Raw genomic sequence first — 15,273 nt, 5'->3', positions numbered from 1 at the left:
CTAGATTGCCTCTGTAAGGTAAACCAGGTACTTGCCAATGGCTTGCACTTTTAAGTCACAAAGCCTCTAATCCACAACCAGTTCTGTGTTTTCTCAACTTTCTACCATGGAACTGAAATGGGATCTAATTTATATCGTAATAACACAGATTGTGACCCAGAGGAGGTAGACTGCAGATGCAATATTTTACTGTCGTTGGCCAAAGAAAAGCAAAGACTTTGTTTTCCCATTCATCTTTTTTTCCAGTAATGTATGTTAATGCATATGTGTATCTTAAAAACAAGACCTCTTTTAATTTTAAAAATTAATTTAAAGTTTTTAAAGGATGGGAAAAAATCTCTGTTTGCCAAATCATAGTTGGATATTTGTAATAATATTATTCCTATTTTAAAAATACAGGTTGGATCGAGATGTTGAAGTGGAAGACTTCCAACGTTACTCTGAAAAGGTCCAAGTATCCCTTTATGGATGCCCTGTTGAATCTCCTCCGATGGCCCTTTTACACAAGAAAAGAAAAAATTCATCCAAATCCAAAGGAAGCCACGATAAACAAGTTAGTCATATATACCAATTGCATTAAAATAATAGCATGTAATCAGATAAACAATGTCATTAATATACCAGAATTCATAGCTTCCAAAAATAATAGACTTCTGTATAGCAGGTTAGCCCATTCAGCTGTTTTGAAACTATACTTGAATGATCATACATGTATGATTCCCCCTAGAGAGAATCAATAAACCATACAGTAAAGAAGCAATATGCATTTCTAGCCAAAATTCAATCAATTATCCAGGTGTGATGAATTTTCTTTAAAGATTTCATGATCATCCTGAATAATTCTTCCTTCTGCACTCCAAATGTTAACTTTATGTATTCTTTGTAAGCCTTAAGGAATCTGATCTCTCCATGACTGGCAGTCAGTGATCTTCTGGGAACAGGCTTACAACACAATTGTCAGTCTTGCAAAGAAAACAAAAACTGTGGACTGAATAATATAGTTTGTAAAGAATACATATGTTTATGTACTTTATTGCTAGTTTACCTTTCTTTGTGATTCCAAGGCAGATTGCACAGTGTAAAGCGATGCTGTCACCCACTAAACAATGCAATATAACCATAACAAAAATCAGAAACAATGCAAAAGAAGTATCAGATATGTGTCATGAAGAATGCAAACAAGAACGGAATCACAAAAGTAGAAAGTAATGCAGTAAAAGCAAGCTAATACAAATAATAAAGAGTGGGATAGATTGTTATCTGGGTGGGAAATTCCTGGAAATTTAGGGGATGGCAGGGTTTGTGGAGGGGAAGGACTCAGCTGGATATAATACCATTTAGTCCACCCTTCAGAGTAGCCATTTTCTTCATGGGAACTGAGCTCTGTTGTCTGTGGATCACTTATAATTCCAGAGGATTTCCAGACTCAACTGGAGGCAGGCAACCCTGATGTTCTTTTTACACCCCTATTTTCACAGGATGCTTCCTGCCTTCCTATTTGTTTGCTGTATTGCTAAACCAGGAGACTGAGATACTTCTTTCACCTTGGTGGGGGAGGGGGAATCTAGACTAGATATGGCTGCTGATGTGTTTGATTTAATTCTAGTAGTAATAGAGGTGGACTGAACCTAAAATGCATAAAAGTAGGCAGAATACAAACTGCAGCAGTTCTTTATGACTTTCTTTGTATTAAGGTTGGAAAAGACAATGAAGAAAGCTCACAGTTTCCAACTGGCATGAAAAAAACAGATCAAGCTCTGGGAACTCAAGTGGACCCACACTGCCACTTCTCAAGCACCCCGAAGGCAAAGGAACATGTGTATCTATTTGGGGGAACAGCAAATAGTCGGCAGGAATTCAGTTACTTACCGAAAGATTTCAGCAAAAGGTATAGTGAGCAAGTAATACTAGTGCAATACACTTTTTACACCTATTCAGCATTTTTATACTAAGCTAAACAGAATAGTATAGTATATGTATGTGTGCTGCCGAAGCAAGTAAGCTAAACAGAATAGTTTTTGACATCAGTATTTTTCTTTGTATTCTATTTGCATATTTTCTTCTGCTTTGTATGAATGCCCATTCATATAATAAAATACAATTTTTATTTAACAGATCTCAGTTCTCCATTAGTCTGAAGACTCACTCTTCCCATGGAATGATCTTCTATGTCTCTGATCAAGAAGAAGAAGATTTTATGGCCCTTTTTATGGCCCATGGACGTCTAGTTTTTATGTTTAATAGTGGCCACCGAAAATTAAGAATTAGGAGCCCAGAGAAGTACAATGATGACCAGTGGCACAATGTAAGTTTGAAAAAGAAAACATACAATTTAGGAAATTGCCTTTCTAACAAAAAAGGGGGAGGGGGTTAGGCTGTTGGGGATTTATTGCAATAAGATATCACCCCAAATCATGGTTAGAACCAGCAATCCATCAGCACCAGAACTGCAAATTTCTTCCTTCTTCTGCCCCCCTCCCCCCCACAGCAGTCTAGTCTAACCCTGGGAAAGATGATTCCTGGGTCATGGAACCCAGGTGCACTAACAGCTTTGTGGGTCAGGGACTGTACCTGGGAGGGGGAAGGAAATGAGAGTTTTTACTCCTCCTTCTGCTATCAGTGCAGCTCAACTGACAGAAGAGGTGAGAAGAGTGGTTTTGCCCCTTCCTCTCTCTGTTTAATAGTGGCCACTGAAAATTAAGAATTAGGAGCCCAGAGAAGTACAATGATGACCAGTGGCACAATGTAAGTTTGAAAAAGAAAACATATAATTTAGGAAATTGCCTTTCTAACAAAAAAGGGGGAGAGGGTTAGGCTGTTGGGGATTTATTGCAATAAGATATCACCACATAATGCCGTTGGGAGTGGGGAAGAAAGATCTGTGTTCAGCAGCACCTTCCACTGAAAGATAAATAATTCCCTAACCCAGCAAGTTCTCTCATATATTCACCCACCAAGCCATAATATACAGATCTGGGGGAAAATATAAAATTTGCAAATCATTCATGATCTAATCAGGCTGAATTCAAACAACTGTTTTTCTCCAGTAAGCAATTACTTTTGCATTAAATAAATAATAAGAATCTGGTGCCATTTGATTGTTTTAAGCAGTTCAACAAACAAACGATCATGTGGTCATCAAAATATTGTTTTTTGAGGGTTTCTTGCTAATTTATTACTTTCATTTGTTTAAAAAATTACAGGATGAATCCATCCTACTCTTGTAAAGTACTAGTAAGTAGAGCTGCCTTTTGCAAAACTATATACTGGGCTGTATTCAAAAGTATTCTTTCACTCACAGAGGACCTCACTATAGATTGCCTTCCTCCAGATATTTTACATCCAACCAGTGAAATATACAAAGTGCAACTGCAGATTTCTCTTCATCAAAGTAGCAATGCTGAGAAATCTGAGATAAGCTTGAGCAAATGAAAACTAACAGAAGCTTGAAAATTCAAATGTGGTAAGGACAAGTATGATCAGCAGTGCAATCCTAAACAGAGAAGTCAGTGGGCTTAGAGGAGTGTAACTCTGTTTAGAATTGCACTCTAAGGTTCCAGTCCTTTGCAAATTTTCCCCAAACTGTTCCATGAGTGTACAAGATCTGGCCGCATACACTTTAGGGAAGCTAAGACACATTCAATTTTGTTGTGTTATTGTATGGAATATAAAATGAAGTGTTTGATCATGAGCCTTTTACATTTAATTGAATATAAAATGAAGTGTTTGATCATGAGCCTTTTATATTTAAGCAAGTGGATGAAGGGTTATCCCAGAAGGAAGACTTCAGTGTTGCCAAATAAATCCCATGATGTTTTATTCAGATTTATATTTGTTGTATAATTATTAATTTCCTAGTCTATTTACACTAAACATTTTGCTTTTCCCCCCTTGAAAGATAATGTTCGTTCGAGAAAAAAATACTGGTCGTTTGGTAATTGATGGTCTCCGAGTATTAGAAGAAAATCTTCCTTCTTTTGACAACACATGGCAAGTCACTACACCCTTTTATGTAGGGGGTGTGGCACCAGGAAAAGCTGCCAAAAATATCCAGGTGAAAGTAGATTTTTTTTCCACAATAAGACATACATTATTTATTAAGAAGATAACAAAAATCAATGTAATCATTTAATTAGATACAGACAATTCAATTTTTTAAACAAAATGCACTTTGGAGAATGACAAGCAAAAACACCTGATACTACCTCACAAGGTCTAAACCACCATTTAGGGTTGCCAGACAGCGGAGACTTAGGGCCACTTCCAAAACATTGAATGGAAGCAGGTAAACAACTAAAGGATTTGACAACTATAGGATTCTGCAATGCAGTAAATATTAATAGATTCTTCCTCAGGAATGATCTATAGGAAAGAGATGCTAGATGCATTTTACAAAGCTCTATATCCCTGAGAAGACTTTGGCAGTTAGATGGAATACATTTGAATCTGTTGATAGATTCTGGATGGCTACTATTTGCAAGCTGTGTCAGAAGTATACTCTGAATCCTCTGAACATAACTTTCAGCACCTCCTAAGCAAAGCTATGCCCTTCTAAAATCACTGAAGTTAATGGACATAGAAGGATATAACTTGGCATAAGATGGAACTGTTAGAATGTTAGTTAGGCACTTTGACACCAAGCAGAGCTCAAGAAAAACTTGCTGTTATTATTTTGAATTCCTTCCATTCTTCTTGGCTTTGGATCCCTTTACTAAAATGAAGACCTGTATTCATATGATTCATAAACAACTGTAGAGTTGACAAACAGGGAAGGACCAAAGGATGTGTGTCTTTCTTAGATAGCCATGAAACTTAATCTCCATTTTATCTTTCTTTTGTTTTTTACAGATTAACTCAGTCTATAGTTTCAGTGGGTGTCTTGGCAGTTTACAGCTTAATGGAAGGCCAATCATGTCTCCTTCACAGACATTTAGTGTAACTCCTTGTTTTGAAGGACCATTAGAGGAAGGAACATATTTTTCATCTGAAGGAGGATATATTATTCTTGGTAATGTGTACTGTGACTGTTTTAGCAAATAACATCCAATATTGAAATTATTTGTCTATTAGAGGGGTGAAAAACAAAACAAAATTACAACAATATATTTTATTTATTCATTGAACACATCAAATAAAGGATCTCAGTTGTAATCCTCAGCTAACAGGATCCTAGAAATTACTTTTACCCATAGTAGCAGAAACAGCCTTTTGTGCCTCAGCAGCTGGTGGGGGGGGGGGGGGAATCATGTCAAGCAAACAGGCCAAAGTTATTGAACTATGCCCCCAACCAGAAAAGGTCTCACTTTGAGCCAATATTGATGAATATGCACAAAATCATGGGGGCTCTCCTATGGTCATAATAGCAATTTAGGAATGTTAGGGACAATTTAGGAATTTGTCCTCCTTTGTACACACTCTTCATATTGTTAGCAGATTATCAAGGTAATAGTAACACCATTTCTATGCCAGTCCCTTGGTCTGTTTAGCACTAACACAAAGTAGTGTCTTTGTTCTAGTGCTGTGAATCTATCCATAAATGTTGGTGTTTATTTTGAAAAAAAATATATAAACTGTTTTTAATATGTGACCAAGTTCAGAACAAATAATAGAACAGATGAAAATTGCCTGAGGCTAGGGTTACCAACCCCCAGATAGGGTCTAGAAATCTCCCAGAATTACAACTGATCTCCACACAACAGAGATCAGTTCCCCTGAAGAAAATGGATGCTTTGGAATGTGAATTCAATTGTATTATACTGTGCTGAGAACCCACTCATTCCCGAATCCCACCTTCTCCAGATTCAACCTACAAATCTCCAAGAATTTCCCAACTCAGTGGTGGCAATCCTGAGGCTACAAAACAGATTAACAATCATAGTCAACAAAGCAGAAAAGGCCAAATAAGATCAACATTTCAATAAAACTACCATAAAGAGTATAACCAAGAAATAGAAGGAGACTGGGAAGGGCAGCCATGAAGGAGCGAGAAACGATTCTTAAGTGTAAAGATGTGTCACTGTGGTGATCAAGATCAAGATAATTCATGCCATAGTATTTCCTGTTGCTATGTATGGCTGTGAAAGTTGAACAATGAAGAACGCTGACAAGAAGAAAGTTGCTTCATTTGAAATGTGGTGTTAGAAGAGAGCTTTACAGATACTATGAACTGCCAAAAAAAGACAAACAAGTCAGTTCTAGATCAGATCAGGAATCGTTTCTGAACTCTCCCTAAAAGTTAAAATGACTAAACTGAGGTGATCATATTTTGATCACAATATAAGAAGGTGAAGGCAGCAGGAAAAGAGGAAAACCTAACGTGAGATAGACTTAAATCAAGAAAGCCACTATTCTAAATTTGAAAGATCTGAGCAAGGCTGTTAACAATAGGAAGTTTTGGAGGACTTTAATACATAGGGTTGAAAGCAACTTGATGGCATGTAACTAGAATTGTCAGCTCCAGGTCGGGAAATACCCAAATATTTGGGAGCGGAGCCTGAAAAAGGGGAGGGACTTCAATAGAGTATAATGACATAGAGCTCACCTTCCAAAGTGTCCATTTTTCCCAGGTGAACTGATCACTGTCCCATGAAGATCAGCTGTAATCCCAGGAGATCTCCAGCGACCACCTGGAGGTAACCAACCCTACACTTAACACACGCACACACCATAAAACATGAAATCAATTACTAAAAAGGTATTCACTTGGTATATAAAAGTAAGCAATACAGGCAAAAGATGTCATCTTCTCAAATGGCTGTTTGCCATCTGCTTGATCTCATATCAAGTGGGTTTATTTTTCATGGTTTGCAACAACTGGCTAATTTTAGAATTATTGTTTCATAAAGAATGTTCTTACTTTTCCATACAGATGAATCTTTCACTTTGGGTCTGGATTTTGAAGTTGTTTTTGAAATTCGTCCTCGAAGTAGTTCAGGAATCCTAATGCATGCACACAGTGTAAACGGGGAGTTTTTGAACATACATATGAAACAAGGGCAGGTATGACAAAGGACTAATAATTCTCTTTCATGCTTTTATCTCTTTTATCTCTAAAACAAGGGTTCTTCATTCTTTTAAGCATGTTGTATACAAATCAAATTCACATTTAATATCATTGTTTTTTAAAAAAAAATAAGTAGCCCCACTTCACCACAAAAGGCAAGAACATATCACAATTGCATTTCCTCAGTTTCAGTCAACATAACATCAAAATACTTCATTTATAGCTTCAATAACATTTTTGTGTTGAGATTAAAGGAAAGAAGGCTGTTACCTAATCAAAGCATTAGAAATTGATAGCCACTACAGATGGACTACACAGGTTATGTGATTTTTTGTTGTTGTTGTAGTTCACTATCAGATCAAGCTGATCATTATTTGGTTATCAAGTGAAACAAATATCAGAGGTCTACTGACCCCTGTTTCAGAGAAAGATGGGGGAACTTTTCTTGAGTGGAAGTCAAAGAGAATTGCCTCAGAAAAGAAAGGTTTTTTCTAAGAATTTATACTAGAGGTTGTGAGTCTATTTTTAATTTTAGATTTCTGCAAATGTTTGAGCTGAACACTGTGTAGGGAAAGCAACAGTATGAGCTGATTGTCCAAGCTCAAATCCTACTTTGGCCAAAAACTTCCTATGTGACCTTTAGGAAAGATTCTATTTTGCAGCCTTAGCCCCATCTGCATTACAGCTATGGAAAAAGAAGCTACTTATCTGCTTATAGGGCTTTTACAAGAATAATTCAGGCACTGTATATGAAGCAATATGAACACTCCAAATGCAATATATACATTCTAAAGGGCAAACCCAGTTTATTTCTTGGGCTTGAATATTAGGTTTGAACAACCTTTCTACAAGTACAGCTCCTGTTCATGGAAGGTTTCCTATGAAAAGGGATTGGATAAGCATATGGAGCAGAGGTCCATCAGTTACTATTAGCCTTAGCATATTAGAATCATAGAATCAGAGTTGGAAGGTACCTCCAGGGTCATCTAGTCCAACCGCCTGCACAATGCAGTAAACTCACAAATACCTCCCCCTAAATTCACAGGATCTTCCTTGCTGTCAGATGGCCATCTAGCCTCTCTTTAAAAACCTCCAAGGAAGGAGAGCCCACCACCAATCAAATTTGCCCTAAACATATTCAAAAGACCTGGAGACACATTACTACGGTTGGTTTGCATGATACCTCCCCAATATTCGTTCAACATTTGGTTGGATCCCATCAAACAGATCTGCATATACAAAGCAGGTTTGATTGTTATTGTTGGAACTCTCTGTCTGGGGCAGTGATGCTCTGTATTCTTGGTGCTTAGTGCTGGGGGAGCAATAGTGGGACGGCTTCTAATGTCCTGGCCCCACTGATGGACCTCTTCATGGCACCTGTTGTTTTTTTTTGCCACTGTGTGACACAGTGTTGGACTGGATGGGCCACTGGCATGATCCATCATGGCTTCTCTTATGTTCTTATGAAGGACTGGTGGCAGAAAATTCTTATGAGCAAGCAGGCAGGGACAGGGCAGATCATCTAGATGACTCAGTTAGCTTCTATAAATTATCATTACCGCATTAGTAAAAAAGAGCAAGAGTTCAGTAGCACCTGAAAGATGAACAAAATTTGTGAAAGGGTATGCACTTTTGTGAGTCACTACTCACTTCTTCGGATACTGTGTTGTTTCATCAAAGGTGTATTGATCTTTTTTGCACACAAATCCTAGCTAACATATTCAAAAGAAATACATCACTATGGTTTGTTTGCATGATACCTCCCCAATATTCGTTCATCATTTAGTTGGATTCATTTGCTGATATATGTTTTAGAGAACCAAAGTGCTCTTTGTTAGTGAAATGTTAGGTACATACCCTAGAATTTAAAATAATCTTGCTAGGGTACTTGAAAGGCCTGTGGAATCTGCAGATAGGTTCTAATTTTAATTTTTTTTAATTTATTCACTGCTGCTAAGATGGCAATAGCAGCAAATTGGAACAAGGCAAAACCCTCTTCTAAAAACGAATGGTTTAATAAAATCTGGTATATTATTTTGTTGATATGATTAACAAGATTACCTCATAAAGTAAATTTTGATTCACAAAAATTTATACCCTTGGAAATAGCATTGGTCTCTAGGGTGCTACTGGACTCAGAAATTAACAAGTTATCTAAGAACTCAAAGGTGTGACATTCAAAAGTCTGCTAAATGTAATAAACACTAGATATTGTTTTATGTTATAATGAGACAATAAATGATAAGATGTAGCTGTTTATGAATCTTTGTAGATCATTGTTTCTTGTTTATGAATTTTATTTTTTCTTGTTGGAATCCATTTTTTCTTCTGTAAGTACATTATTATAAGTAATAAACATAAATACTATAATATCTAGGGCATCTTGTTTAGGCAATATTATATTGGTTGTACTTTCTCTACATCTTTAAACCCAAAGTTTACTTGTTGATTGATATTTATATTGTAGATATCTTTTTGGATTCTTGAATTTTTATTTATTTACAGTGATGCCTCTCTATTCTGTATTTCTGTCCAAATGATATTTCTTTGTACTTGTATTGATTTTTGGGTAATGATTTTCTCTGTTAAATTTTTGATACTTTAATAAAATCAATTTATTTTAAAAAAAATAAATAAAAATGAGTCACTGCTGACCTCTCCAGATATCTGGAGAGGTGAGCAGTGAGTGATTCACAAAAGTCCATCCCCTGCCACAAAAAAAAAAAAAAGGCGTGTTGTGCATTTGACTTCATGTTTCTAGTGTGTGTGGATAGTTCCTGCCTGGCTCATTGGAGCCTAAAGGACTGAGCTTGGGGACTGGGAACAATGGGAAGCAAGATCCAAACTCTGCTTCCCCAGACCAATCAACAGCCCCTGCTTGTTGAAATGACCCAGTGGCATCCCAGCGTGGGAACTTTACTGTGTATATATTTGGCCCCATTGGCCCAGTTGAGCAGTCTTAGTTAACTGTTGCAATGCTGTTATCACTAATAAAAGAGCTTTGATCACTGCAACTCGCCTCTCCATGCATTGAACCCATGATTTAATAAAAGGTAAATACTAAAAATAAATAAATGGGCCCTGATGCTCCTTCTCTCAAGGGTGAGAAGGTAATATACTGTATATGCCTATGTGGAAGGTTGCATCAATATAACTATTTAAATAATGGAAATATTAGTCAAACTTTTTACTTTTTACAGTGGGTCAAATGTTTTGAAGCAAAATTAAATTTCTAAAACATTAACATGTAAATTGTTTTGCTAGGTAATTGTGAAGTTGAACAATGGAATCAAAGACTTTTCAACCTCAGTTACACCAAAACAAAATCTCTGTGATGGCAGATGGCACAGAATCACAGGTAAGTTTTTTTTTAAAAAAGCCCACTTCTTAACCACACCACATACTAACTCCATCCTTTATTACTTGAGTGTTTATTGCATTTTAAATATGAATATACATGCTTCGTTAAGCAAATGGGGGGGAGACAGAAAATAATAAGTAAATAAAGGTGGCTCTGTTCCACACGGGCTAGGGCCTTCTCAGTGGTAGCTCCAGAAATGTGGAATGACCTCCCAGAGGCCATAAGGGCCCTGCGAGACTTTTCTCAATTCCGCAGGACCTGCAAAACCGAATTGTTCCAGCAGGCCTTCAATACCTAACCAGGAAGAACTGCCACCTCACATCGCTGAGAAGTTACAAACATCATATGATCACTAACAGCAAGAAGAAAGATCCCGCCATATCAAAAATTGTTTAGCACCACAAAATGTTTTTAAATGTTTAAACTGTATTTTACTGGTTTTTAAAATTGTATTTTACTATTGATTGTTAGCTGCCCTGAGTCCGCTTGCGGAGAGGGTGGGATAGAAATTGAATTTAATAAATAAATAAATTTCAGTAATATTCCAAGGGGAAATCCCATCCCATCCCAGCATAAACCAGACCTGCTCAACTTCAACATGGTTAATGGCATCATGTGTCTTCCAGCCATATCCTGAAAGCCACACTACATGATGCATTATTTGACAAGTTGGATCAAAGGTCCCTGGAACTGACTCAGTTGTCCTGCAGAACAGCAGTTGTGAGAACTTTTTAAAAATCAGGGAACTTTTTAAAAAGTCAGCTGTGGGAATTTTTAAAAAATCATTTTAAAAAGCTCAGAATTGCAATGGGGACGAGCTATAACAGCCCTTCCCATTGTCATTTTCCTGAGCCTATAAAGCAACCAAGAATCCATAGTTAAGAACATAAGAACATAAGAGAAGCCATGTTGGATCAGGCCAACGGCCCATCAAGTCCAACACTCTGTGTCACACAGTGGCAAAAAAATTTTTATATACACACATACACTGTGGCTAATAGCCTCTGATGGACCTGTGCTCCATATTTTTATCTAAACCCCTCTTGAAGGTGGCTATACTTGTGGCCGTCACCACCTCCTGTGGCAGTGAATTCCACATGTTAATCACCCTTTGGGTGAAGAAGTACTTCCTTTTATCCGTTTTAACCTTTCTGCTCAGCAATTTCATCGAATGCCCACGAGTTCTTGTATTGTGAGAAAGGGAGAAAAGTACTTCTTTCTCTACTTTCTCCATCCCATGCATTATCTTGTAAACCTCTATCGTCACCCCGCAGTCGACGTTGTATATAACTAAACTAGTTGTATATAGTTGTATATAACTAAACTATTAAAGAACAATCAACTGTGTAGCACTAAACTAAAATTATCAGAAAGTTTACTGTATGATTTTTTTAACAATATCCACAACAGGAAACAATTTCAAAGACAACACAACAAGGAGAGAACAGGTCCTGCAACAGTGTCCATAGGGCTCGAACACAAATGATTTCTATACCCCATGCTTATGAAAAAATTCCAGTTGGACCACAGACAGCTGTGCAGTCTCTCCAAAAAGTTTGACTCTGCTCCCAGATCTGTTCAGCATTTTGAATCTTCTTCAGACCTGGAACATATCTGCCTTGTAAAACATAATTAATATTTTGAAGCACCAGTCAAAAAATGAAGTCGACCTACAGAATCAAGAGAGCCTTGCGCTCTTCTGATCAACACCACCTGGTAGCCCCCAGTCTAAAAGATGTCCACTTATACTCAATCAGGGCCAGGGCTATTTCTGCTCTGGCCTGGTGGAACACACTCCTAACTGACTCAGGGCCCTGTTACAGTTCCACAGGGCCTGTACGGCAGAGCTGTTCCACCAGGCCTTCGCTAAAGTGGCAGATGTCCAACTGTCTCAACCTCCCCTGCCCACAGCACCAGTCCTAGTGCTGGGACTAACATCTTGAATGTTGTTTGTTAAGCTGCCATCTTGTTTTGTACCATTTTAAATCTGATTAAATCTGTTTTTAGATCATATGTTTTAACAAATATTATGTTTTATATGCTGTGACTGCCCTAAGCCCATGTGGGGTAGGGCGGGATATAAAGCCAATAAATAAATGGCATTTCCCCAGCTGTGCCACCTGACTTCTGGAGCCCTCAACTATTGTTTAGTTGTTGTCGTTTCCCATAAAACAAATATTGAAAGGCTTGTTAGGATGGGGGAATTATGTTTGAACTCTGGCCTTGCAGGAATGGACACATGCTGAGTCCATTCCTGTGGGATCCACAACTGTGGGATGGCAGGTCCAGGAGATGAAAGGAACCAACTTTTTCAGATTTGGGGGAGTTTTCAAGTATATCTGGAGTAATGTATATTTCATATGCAATGAAAAGAAGAGCAGCAATCCATATTCGCTCTGTATCTTTTGCTTTGTATGACAGTTATTAAAGATTCTAACGTGGTCCAGCTGGATGTAGATTCTGAAGTGAACCATGTTGTAGGACCACTGAATCCAAAAGCAGTTGGCCACAGGGAGCCTGTTTTCATTGGAGGAGTGCCAGGTACATTTTTAATACATTTTTTTTCATATAAAATAAAAACTGTATTCCCTGCATTCTTCATTCACTCAGCATGGTTTCCAGTTAATAATTCTGTCTTTATTTTACTGAAGCTAAACTTTCTCTCAATTACAACAATTCTCTGAACATTGAATACAAAACATGGAAACTCTTTTCAATTGACTTTCAATGTAGCAGTTTGTAAATGTGACAGAGTTACAGACAAGCTGCAACAGTGGATCTAAATCATTACATTTATTTCTCATGTTCAACACACAGTTTCATATGCTTGAAGTTTAATCACTGAGTTTATAACTATTTAAATATGCTGAATACAGAATTCCTTTTTTATACCAAAAACATGGCTTGTTGTGCTACCTGAATATGGGACAGCATATGCTGTAATGTCCCATTTCTGCCTTTTATTTCTATAATCCAGTGCATACAAGATCAAAGAAAGGATTATGTTTCCTCTGTGTGCAAAGAGGACACAGAGCAGCTCTTCAGATTTCCAGCATAACCCTCCCTTCCTTCCTTCCTTCCTTCCTTCCTTCCTTCCTTCCTTCCTTCCTTCCTTCCTTCCTTCCTTCCTTCCTTCCTTCCTTCCTTCCTTCCTTCCTTCCTTCCTCCCTCCCTCCCTCCCTCCCTCCATCTCATCTATCTATCTATCTATCTATCTATCTATCTATCTATCTATCTATCTATCTATCTATCTATCTATCTATCTTTACCATGCCATAGCCACACATGGCTGTGCTTCCTGCCCCTACTGGAAGTTATCTTTGTGTTAAAAATGTGGGACAGTATTGAATACCTTCACATAAAACACGAGAAAGTCTTAGTTGAATACAGAAAGGCCAGCTGCATCACAGGGCATTCAGCACAGAGCTTGGATGGCTCAGGAGGGAAGAAAAAAGCTATGCTGAAGCCTTGTAAGGCACTACACAACCTGTTGTCTACATAAAAGGGCAGGAGATTCATGGCTTTTTGAATGTTGGTATCACTTTTTTATTGTCTTTAATCCATGAATTAACTACATATGATCAAACAATTCATGAAAAGGATTATATGGGATAGGGTGGGATATAAATCAAATAAATAAATAAATTTAGTAACATGTTTAAATTTTCATTCAAAATAAGTCAATAATCATTAAAACTTCAGTTTAATAAAAATGTTTCTAATAAAAATGTTTCCAACAGACATTCAGCAATTGATTTAAAATTGTATCAAAATGTAACTGAAATCAAAGTAATTTTATTGAAATCAAAGTGAGAAAATTCTGGCCACATCACTATAATTTTTTTTAAAAAAAATCATGTTTCACTCAGTTGCCCCTTTTTGTATCACCATATTTAGTATGTATGGGTACATGTAGCTATTTAGTTTTTAAACAATTTATGGTTACATTTTTTTCATCCTTTCTGCAGAGTCTCTCCTGACATTCAGCCTGATTACCCACAAGTCCTTCACTGGATGTATCCGTAACTTTGCGATTGATGAAAGGCCAGTGAGTTTCAGTAAGGCAGCTTTGGTCAGTGGTGCTGTGAGTATAAACACGTGTCCTGCCACCTGAGAAGCTGATGAGCTGCAGTGGTCTGTACAGCACTGAAGGGGAGGAACAGAAGATGCTGTATTTAATATCAAGAAAATGAAAGTATATTGCTTAGTATATGCACATGGTACAGCAGTATGCTTGCAATCACTACTGGGAATGTGTATGCTGCCAAAAAACAAAGCCAAGAAAAAATAAAATGTTTTATTTTCTGCAATGCACTTAACTTCCTGAGGTATGTGGAAGCTCTCTCTGTTGTAAGGGATTAAGTTTACCTATACTGTTAGGTGTGCTGAAGCCCGGTGAATACAGTAGTTGCACTTCAAAGTTGGGTCTTTGCTCAAAACTGGTCTTTGATAGTGAACCCTGTTCAATGTCATTGAGACTGTTGAAATGGTTACATGTAATCAAGTAAAAAGGCTTAACAGAAATACTTTCATTGCATATGCTACAGATTCCCAGTAGATCTTGGGCATGAACCACAGGCACCAGGGGTGCAGCATCTGCATAAAAAGACTTCCAGTATCCCCATTCAGCTGCCTTTAATACCCAAAGCCAATTACTCATACTTAAAAGCAAATAGCTTGCAAGGCATGGCAAAGAGGAGTTAATTGGGGGAATGGGATACACAAGCAGACCTCCTATTCTCATTAATGTCTCAAACATGTGCCCAGATGCACAAGTTAAGACCTACTGGGATCCTTCATGCACAGCTGCTGTGCTCACAGTGCAATTGGATCAAGCCCATCATTTGTCCCAAATACATCTGCTAATATACCTTTCAGAATAAACTATGTAATAGATGTGCTTCACAAA

General features: G+C 37.5%; 1 protein-coding gene across 2 annotated transcripts in view; it reads left to right on the top strand.

The window, feature by feature from the left end:
- Positions 1-15,273, top strand: part of LAMA4 (laminin subunit alpha 4) — a 145,951-nt gene extending 130,678 nt beyond the window's left edge. For both annotated transcript variants that reach the window (XM_060238312.1, XM_060238307.1), the window contains exons 30-38: positions 400-553; positions 1,695-1,888; positions 2,116-2,305; positions 3,899-4,054; positions 4,849-5,008; positions 6,869-6,999; positions 10,268-10,361; positions 12,786-12,905; positions 14,333-15,273. In XM_060238312.1, the coding sequence (XP_060094295.1) occupies positions 400-553; positions 1,695-1,888; positions 2,116-2,305; positions 3,899-4,054; positions 4,849-5,008; positions 6,869-6,999; positions 10,268-10,361; positions 12,786-12,905; positions 14,333-14,478 (1,345 nt within the window). In that variant the 3' untranslated portion in view covers positions 14,479-15,273. The remainder of the gene's footprint in view (positions 1-399; positions 554-1,694; positions 1,889-2,115; positions 2,306-3,898; positions 4,055-4,848; positions 5,009-6,868; positions 7,000-10,267; positions 10,362-12,785; positions 12,906-14,332) is intronic.

The sequence above is a fragment of the Heteronotia binoei genome, chromosome 1, assembly GCF_032191835.1.
Source record: "Heteronotia binoei isolate CCM8104 ecotype False Entrance Well chromosome 1, APGP_CSIRO_Hbin_v1, whole genome shotgun sequence".
NCBI classification, from domain to species: Eukaryota; Metazoa; Chordata; class Lepidosauria; order Squamata; family Gekkonidae; genus Heteronotia; species Heteronotia binoei.
This window is presented reverse-complemented; position numbering and strand designations above follow the sequence as displayed.